Source organism: Pieris rapae, chromosome 2 (genome assembly GCF_905147795.1).
Source record: "Pieris rapae chromosome 2, ilPieRapa1.1, whole genome shotgun sequence".
In the NCBI taxonomy this organism is placed as follows: Eukaryota; Metazoa; Arthropoda; class Insecta; order Lepidoptera; family Pieridae; genus Pieris; species Pieris rapae.
The window spans coordinates 2,985,837-2,995,338 of NC_059510.1; the positions used below are offsets into that span (position 1 = coordinate 2,985,837).

At 32.8% G+C, this 9,502-nt stretch overlaps 2 protein-coding genes across 2 annotated transcripts; one reads left to right on the forward strand and one right to left on the reverse strand.

Moving 5' to 3' along the window:
* Positions 1-1,481: 1,481 nt before the first annotated feature.
* LOC110995324 lies at positions 1,482-5,545 on the forward strand. The gene is made up of 8 exons (XM_022262432.2): positions 1,482-1,502; positions 1,850-2,037; positions 2,699-2,841; positions 3,161-3,270; positions 3,355-3,453; positions 3,687-3,797; positions 3,868-4,944; positions 5,082-5,545. The coding sequence occupies exons 1-8, from the start codon at positions 1,482-1,484 to the stop codon at positions 5,271-5,273; spliced, it is 1,941 nt and encodes a 646-aa protein (XP_022118124.2). The 3' UTR covers positions 5,274-5,545.
* Positions 5,546-6,150: 605 nt separating this feature from the next.
* Positions 6,151-8,770, reverse strand: LOC110995326 (methionine aminopeptidase 1). Its single transcript, XM_022262435.2, has 6 exons — positions 8,496-8,770; positions 8,153-8,423; positions 7,894-8,065; positions 7,315-7,609; positions 6,991-7,127; positions 6,151-6,527 (listed from the first exon to the last, which is right to left on the reverse strand). The coding sequence occupies exons 1-6, from the start codon at positions 8,653-8,655 to the stop codon at positions 6,426-6,428; spliced, it is 1,137 nt and encodes a 378-aa protein (XP_022118127.1). The 5' UTR covers positions 8,656-8,770; the 3' UTR covers positions 6,151-6,425.
* Positions 8,771-9,502: the final 732 nt, after the last annotated feature.

Genomic DNA, 9,502 nt, shown 5'->3' on the forward strand with positions numbered 1-9,502 from the left:
ATAGCAACATTAATCTGATGTTATGTGAAACTCGAGAACATAAAAATGTCACAATTATACGTAAGGCGAATAATTCCTTCATAGTTTGTCATAATCCGTCAATTTCTTAGGATTCGGAATTAAAGCTATTTATTTATTTGTATGAGATGTCAAAAAGACGGGGTAAAACTGCGCGGGCACTGTCGTTTATCCTTACTAAATATAAATACCGTATGTAAAAACCTATTGAATTTAACGTATGGACCTAAATCGTGAAGTCTCTTTTCTAAATCATGTCCTTATATAATTTTGTTTCTCTAGTCTCAAACCTAGGACCGTATTAATGAAAAACTAAAGGCCTAGAGGATATTTTGAAAGCACTAATTGTACATAACATCCCAATATAACTGTCTTATATCTAAATTTATTCTAATACTCGTCATACATTTGGTGCAAAGAAACTTATGTTATTTTCTCTAGTGGCCTCAACAATTAGACTGAAGTGACCGTTAATGTTCTGCTTAATTTGCTGCACGAAACACGTTTTAAGATTTATGATGTTAAGAGTAACAACAGTACAAATATAGAGGTATATATTAATTTCATGCTACGCGATCAATGACTCGACTACCATTTTTATTAATCATAAAGAAAAGCGAAATCTTTTATTTTAAATCAATTAAATAGAAATGATTTTCGAGAAGTAAATTTGGTGTACAATAAACATTTGATATTGTGTATATGAAATTCCCTCAACCAATTTCACACACTGTATGTAGAAATACTTTACTTCTAAAGATCTTAATTAGACAGACATTTACATGGCATATCAGTATTGGGATTGCACGGGCTCCAGGCCTTTTTTACTGTGCTTTAAAAATATACAAAATTACATACGTTAAGGCTTCTTGTCTAAGCGCCAGTAGTGGCAGTAGTGGCAGTCTTTCAAATGGTGTAAACCCTTTGATAAAAATAATGATAATAAAAATATTTGAATGAACAGGAACGATAAAAAAAGTGAGAACATATTTTTTTGTATTCAAATGATTATACCAATTTCCAAATGCGGGTTTTAAAATGTTAATAAAAATCAAATCCACGGGTGAACGTTAGTTTAATTATGTAATCGTAAAGCGTAACAAATCAATTTGACAGACGATTTCGCTACCGCAGTCCGTGACGGCGCAGGACATTCACACTGCACTTGCATGATGACAACGATTAGCCGCCTACTTACTATGTAATTGTACGCACAGATAATATTTAGGATTGCAGCAAAAACGTTAATTTCTACTCTCGCCTTCGTTGGCGCGTAGTTATATCTTAGTAGGAAATATATGTTTAAAGTACCCTCTTCAAGACAACTTATGAATTAGATCTCCATATTTCTACATTTCTGAGGCATTTACCTTGATTACCTTGAATCTATATAAATTTATATTGGCACTACTATATATAATATAATTTTACAGAAAACTTAAATATCACTTAAAATTAGTAAAATGATTGAAAAGGGTAACAGGGTAGGTAGGGTAGAGTATAAGGGATTCTAAATTTAAACTTGAGGTAAACTTAACTAGAGACCTAAGTCTAGTGTTTGCATAGCGCGATTCTCATCCTTGAGACCACGTTTGCGACAATGCAATTTCCATCTATGTGCGTCTATACAATATTTGCCTATACGGCGAAAAAAAACATCGCGAGGTATGCCTTAAACCAAAAAAAAGACGACCGTCTGTGTCAGTCACAGAAAGCTTAAATCTGGAAATGATCACGAAATATATATAGAGTTCTGACGGCTCCCCAGACTTAAAGATTGTATTGCAACTGGTATTTTTTTTAATTCTTACAATATAAATCCCCATTTCAGTTCATAATATTCCTAACACTGTGGTCACTCTCCCACGCGGCCTACACTAGTAGGATGGCACCTATAAGCAGATTCAGAGCTCCTTCAGCATTTCGACCGGGAGTAGTTCTCCAGAGAGCTCCATACCCACCGAGATTAATGCCAGTTCATCGAGCACCATTTGTTGTATACAGAAACATGCCTCACAGGTAACATCGTATTATGTGCACACACGCTGCACGCATCGTAGCATGTGCAGATATTACCGGTAGATATTAATCTTTAAAACTTCGTTTCAATTATAGTAACATTATATATAGCAAAATTTCATATAATTTAGTTCGCCAAAATGTTTCATTAAGGTATTAAGTTTCTAATTGGGCTCATCCAACCTTGGTGATGGGCGAGGCGTTTATCTACTCATAATTTTAAACATATTACCACTCCACTTCGTGCAAGATGAATTTCTATCTACAAGACCTAAATTACAAATTCTATAATTATAATCATTATCAATCTGATCGATATAATCAACGATGTAGGTATTTATTACTCCTATAAAGCATTCTTACGTATTTTAGCTTTAGGAGTGGATTGCGGTGATTGGTCAAAATAACGTAACATGACCGTTCATGACGCGTGTCGTCGTGTATTGGGGTATACTGGATAGTGTTGACCAATTACAGTCGAAAGAAACGCAAGATCGTATTGAATAATAATATATATGTGTAATATATGATATGAGTATATTTAGAAGACTCGTTAGTTCCCGTAATTTATTAACTTATACTTTTTACTTGGTACTCCGCTAAAGCTACCGAATCTGGACACACATATAAATTAGTATTATAAAACCCAAATTGTGTTCAGGTATTCAATAAAACCCATGAGTCCGGTAGTGACCAGAAACGTATTCAGTATGCCTTGGAAGACGACAGCAAGAATACCGGTTCCCGTAACACCAGAGTATGACTATGCACGCGCAGCATCACAACCTGTTATCAGAACTGATGGTAGTATTTGTCCAATATTGACGCACACATTTCTCTTAATTTTCAAGACTTATTCACAGTTGCATGTTTTTTTCATTTATTCTTTTGGCACGTTTAAGCATGAGTTCGTCCACAGCAAGGGATGCCATATATAATGTTTCGGTCCAATCGTAGAAATCAACTATGTTATTGCAAGGACACTTCAATGAGTAAGCTGAACATGATTACTGTATCAGTTAACCAATTCTACTATCTGGCTACGACATATATTCTATATAATAAATGGTATCCTAATAATGCTGTGGACGGACAACGTGGTTAAAACACTCTATGCTAACAGGTGCCATACATACAATCCCAGCGCCAAATTTAAGTTTAGCTGAAAAACCAATCGTGGTTGCTGATGTTGGAAATATTGATGGTTCCGACTCACACTTTGCTCCTGAAGCTGTAAGTAGATGTAGTATTAATTATTCTTAAAATCGTAACATAATAATAATGGTTTATAAATATGATTATGTCTCTGAGTTTTAGGTGAAACCAACATATGAGGTAACAGAAAATAATGGAGAAACACAAACAGTAAAACTGCAGACAAAGGTTGATGTCCCTGCTGGGTTTACAAAAGCAAATGTGAGTGTATAGCTTATTGTAGTAGCTAAGGGCCTAAATCAAAAATCGTACAACAAAATAAAATCTTACCTTGATCTGTAAAACCATGTATCCACTACTTCAAATTAAACAAGTGAAGATTGTGACTTGAGACGACTTAGAGAACTGGGTCTACTTTTTATCCAACAAAAATATTATTAATTTAATCTTTCAGGCAGACATAAGATTAATTAAGATTTTATAAAATTTTTCAGTCCGACCCAAGCTTTGACGTGAATGCACACAATGACGGTACTCCTCAATTTAATCCGGAATATGTGCAGGTTCAAACACCAGCTATTGCTCCTCAAGAGTTTTCCGTTCAGGTTATTTAAGGTTCACTATAACTATTATATATATTTTATAAGTTTTATATGTACTTAATATTTATTTTAGAGATTTAATGGATTGCCAACACATCAAGATTTAATACAATCCGGCGCCGAAGGACTAATTATTCCACCAGATTCATTTTATCAATCTGATCCTCTATTCTTAGAAAAGTTACAGAATCAATTGTTACAAAAATATCCGGCTGTAGAATTCATTCCATACACTCCAACACAAATTCCATCGCAGATACAGCAATTTCAACCAACCCCATTCTATTTCAATAATGATCACTTGATAAAACAACAGCCAATGTCCTTTATCCTAAATGACAATAGAAACATAGTCCAAAGGCAAACTCAAGAAGGAACTGTTGAAAATCTAAATCCACAAACATTTACAGCAAACAATGTAACAGACATAATAACTGCATCTCCAGAAATATCAACAACGTCAGCTGCTGAAATTACGACTGTTAATATTATGGAAGCACAAAATAAAACAAACACAGCGAAAGTTGAAGAAAATAAGCCTGAAGATAATCGCACCAATCCTATTTACTATACACAGCTAGGACCAAATATGAGCAACATTACTCCAATTGGCTTCCATACCGCTGTAAATAATAACATAAATACGTCTTTAGAACAGCCAAAAGCGACGATTGAAAAAAGCGAGGTTAAAACAGAAAATACCTCTCCATCCACAACACCGTCGGTTGACACAATAAATTACCTAGACACTAAGAAACCGGAAAGTAACGAAATATCTAAGGATTATAATAATTTCGTAGCATCGTTTGAAAAGCCAGCTGAATCTGTCAATATAGCGTACTCAATCCTGAGATCTTCTGATAAAGAATCTCAACCCCCTAAGGAAAACGGATCGGTTTTGGCTGGACAAGAATTTTCAAAAACAGCTGAAGTTACAGAAGCTAGTATAAAGGAAGATAAAGTTTATAATAAAGAAAGAAGTCGTTCAAGTAGACAACCTGAGCAAGTTGTAACAGAAAAAAGATCAACAGATACAGGCTCGAAGGTGGTAAAAGCTAAAATACCTCCAAAGACTAAGCTGACTTTTGATGACCGAACGGGTGAGCCCGTTTTACGGGTGTATGCAAGTTATCTAGATAGTCCAGCGCGGGTAAGTCTAAAACTAAGGTATTAATTAGGGAACACTTTTATCGTGATAGGCTAAACAGAAAAACAACTTATAATGTCTATCTAGGCTTTGACTTACTGTAGATTTGACCTATTTCCTATATTATTAACGTATTTCAGAAAGAGGCAATTGCGACTAAACTGACGAACCTAAAACATTTACGTGAGGCCATAACAAAAAGACAAGAACATGTTGAGAAAGTCGACGCAGCTACAGTCAACGATTTAGCAATGGATGTTAATCAATTCGGAATGAAGATAAAAGCGAAGAACACGGATAGCGTTCATATTCTAGATGAATATAATAAGTAAGTTAGTAATGTCCCATTTGAGTTGCTTTTTAATATTTTCATAATTTTGAAAAAAAAAACTAAAAATTGTATGAGGATGGCAGTTTTGGAATAATTTGGACATTACAATAATTTTAAAATGTAAATACTAGTTAAGTTCGTATAGGTAGATTTTAAATTTAGGGATAACATTTCAATCGATATTGGTTAATTTAAAATATGTTTTGTTAATTTAAAGTTTAAGAAATTAGAAACCTGCGATGTAAAAATTTGACCATGAGTCTTTAAAATATTCCAAAGACGTATTTCATATTTCTCTTACATTAATTTATTAGACTTGTATAAAATTATTATTATATTACAACTAACCTAATGCATTTATATGTTGTTATAGATATATTTACAACTAACAAGGAATTATTCTTAAATAAAAACTCAAATTTATAGATACCTTTTATTGTGTTATTTTTCATGCAAAAATTGAACTCAAGTTATATATTGGGTATTTAAAATAACAGCACCAGGAGCTGAATGAAAAAAAAACTCAAGAACTTTTCACATGTTTTCAATAAACCAATGTCAAAACAATTTATAGCATTTTATAAATACTAGTAGTGTAAAAAAATATGCTCAGTACTTTGACTATTGCTTCTCATTAAATTCATTCCGATGCAAAAAAATTATCGCAATTTTATTATATTTACATTGCAGATTTTGTTTATTTAGTATTATGAATTTAGTTATAAACCTATTTACAACTATAACAAAAATATTGTTCAAACCTGCATAGTTAAATCCCCTTATTTATAAAAACTAAATCAGTTTAATTTTCAAATTGCGTATATGCTACCTAGAAATATAAAATCAAATTTAGGCTGATTTAGTTTCTATGAAAAATGGGGTTACTTTGTCATGAATCAAATTTGTGCCTGAGATTCATATTCTTGCAATTCTATTACTTGTGTTTATTAGGTCAATACTCATATATTCTCTAAAACACCTTGGGGATTTTTGATATATACTTTCTAAATAGTCTAGAATTTAGTATTTTTAGACGGATTTATAAATGTACGTAAATGACATCAACAAAAATATATAATAATAACATATAAAACTGTGATGATTTATTGCACAAATCATCTAAGTAATACTAATGAAGTAATAATAAGTAGTGCTACTTAAGTTTCTCCAATTGATCCAAGAACCAGGGTCGGCCTGTGGCGCGTTGCGTCAATATGTCACACCCAGTCTCAGTAACAAGTAGAGTTTGTTCAAACTGAAAAATATATTTAAAACATGTAATAAATATTTATATAATCTATCATTTTAGTATTTTGGCTAATAACATAATTGTCATGACAACCAAGCAACTCAGTTTTAATAATAGTTAGGAATGTGCAGGGGACATAGTATTTGGATAAACATAAATTATTTTTCATATGAAAAATGATTTATATATTTTAATATAAATTTGTTTATTAGGCAATGGTAAATATAGTCCTAATTATAATGTCATTGCAAGACTGTCAAGTTAGTTTGCGTCAAGCTCCTTCACGAGGTTTACTCTCCTTCAAGTTTTGATGTTGGGCAAAAATTTAAGTATATATGAAGCTATGATTAAACATATACTCTGTAGCTAAATTATTTAGGAGACAAGGTTTATAGGTGAAATATATATAAGAAATCAATCAATGGAATATAAGAAATCTTTAAAGTACCATTTTAAAAATTTCATTTACCTGAGCAGACCTCGTACCATCAGCACTGACAGCAGTCCAGTGATCCGGCCATTGCTCATCCCGCCACCCTCCTTCATTGATCATTGGCTCAATGGTAAAACAGTGGCCAGGTTTCATCACTCCAACAGCTTTATTTTCTGAAAGATAGTTAGTTTGTCTTATGAATTGCATATAGCCTTGAATGAATAATAAAATATTTTTATGTCCTTTCTTAGCAATCAGTACAAGCAAACAGTCCATGTCAATTATGATATATTTTGAAATCATGACAGTGGACATCTGATCTAGAAAGTGAAGTAAATACAAAACTCAGGTTTTACTTACTAGCATAATGTGGTACATTAGGAGCTGTGTGGAACAGTCTATGTATTCCATGTCCGCAATATGACCGAACTACACTAAAGCCATTTGCTTGAGCATGTTTTTGTATTACATTGCCAATTTCACGATATTTTTCTCCAGGCTTAACAATTTCAATAGCTTTTTGTAAACATTCATATGTGACTTGTACAAGCTTTTGTGAGGATTTTGGTACATTTCCAACAAAGAAAGTCTCATTAAGATCTCCATGAAAGCCTCTGTGGTAAACTGTGATGTCAACATTACAAAGATCACCATCCTGAAATATAGAAGTTAGTAGTAATATCATGTGGTTACTTGCTAAAATTATAATTTCAGAATCTAAATGTTAGAAGGATTGCATACATTTATCTAACATTCAAATCTCATATCAAATCACAAGAAACAAAATGTTGTGAAGTTAAGTCAGTCAGTATGCTTTTATGTTTAAGCATTTATTTTTCATAAAATACAATTTATAATACTCTTTATACAATTTTAACCAACAATGTTCATGTTAAATTTAGAAATAGTATATTAAGAAAACATAATTGTAATTAATACCTGCAATGGACGCATGTCAGGAATACCGTGACAGATAACCTCATTAACTGATGTACAACAGCTTTTAGGAAAGTTGTGATAGTTTAAAGGGCTAGGGTAGCACTCTCTTTCTATACATGCTTCATGAACAATTCTGTCAATTTCATCTGTTGTTACACCAACACCACAAGCCCTAGAATTTTTTTTGTGGTATATTAAAATATGTATGATTTCTTAATTGTACAGATAAACACCAATGGTACCAACTTTGTGTACTTACTTAGCAGCTTCGTCAAGAACTTCTCGCCCTAAGCGACATGCCACTCGCATTCCTTCAATTTCCTCATCATCCAACACCTTTATCTGACCTGAACCCTTAGCAGCGTTCTCGGATGCCGGGAATCCTGTAGGATGGTCTGCATAGTCCGGACGACCAATGTGCGGCGGCACTTCACGTTTCGCGCTTTGAGGATAAGGTCTTAACTTGCCGGTAAATGCATAGGACGGCCAAGGGTTATACTCCCCGTTGCTTCCATCAGAATTATCACCCTCTGAAACAAAAAAGTTTACTTAATCTTTCTTCATCTATAACTTTGTCACCAAAACATAACCTTAACACTCACTCGCTAACGAATGTATGATTTTGTGAGACTTCCAAGATTTCTTGAAACAATCTTGAGAGCAGAAATATGAGCCCTGTATTCCTAACTTTATACAAGTTGGACACTGCAACTGAGCATTTGAATTACATCCCAGTGTTTCGCAAAGACCAACTGCGGCCATATTTGGGAATGGATATAATTATTGAAAGAAAAAGAAACGAGAAATTAGTTGGAGCTTGGATTATAGTTTTTTTTATATTTTCAGATTTAACTTTTGAACATTGACCGCTTTAAGTTTTGACACTGACGGCTACTAAATAATTACTGACTTACATTTAATGACTTATGACGTTTGTTACGTACGGCTTTTAAGATTAAAAGAAGTGTCGAGATAATATTCTATTATTTAAATAACATATTATTAATCATTATTGTCAATTTTAATGCATTTTTTTTAGTTTTATTGTGGCTATAGATTCTTAACGTACCTTAAATTAAATTTTAACTTTAAGATTAGGTGCATAAGTGTATGTATGTAAAGTACGGCAGGATATTTATTAGGGGTATTAAAATAATCTCGAAATATATAGTTAAAACTTAAAAATACTTAGTTACAGTTAGTGAGTAGTTAGTAGATACTTAGCAGACTACGACGGTCACATTACAGGAAACAATTTGCCATAAAAACTTGATATTGTATAGATTTACGGCGACACCTGTATTTTTTGAATATTTTTAAAGAATAGCAAGTTACCTTAAGTACCGTAAGTATTGGAGCCAGGCATTACAATTGCCGCCAAAGGTAACTCCGCTTCTAACATTTTTCTATTGCTCTGTAATAATTAAAAGTTTGTTTTCGTATTATCTTTAACTCACCTTTAACCACATATTTAACTAATTATTTGAGTCAGATGCGCTTTTACAAACGGTTCACGATATCGGTGTCAATAAGAATGATTGTAATTCAATAAATAATTCCTTAAACTCATTTGTTGATAAAGAACATTCAACTACTTAAAGGCGCCAGA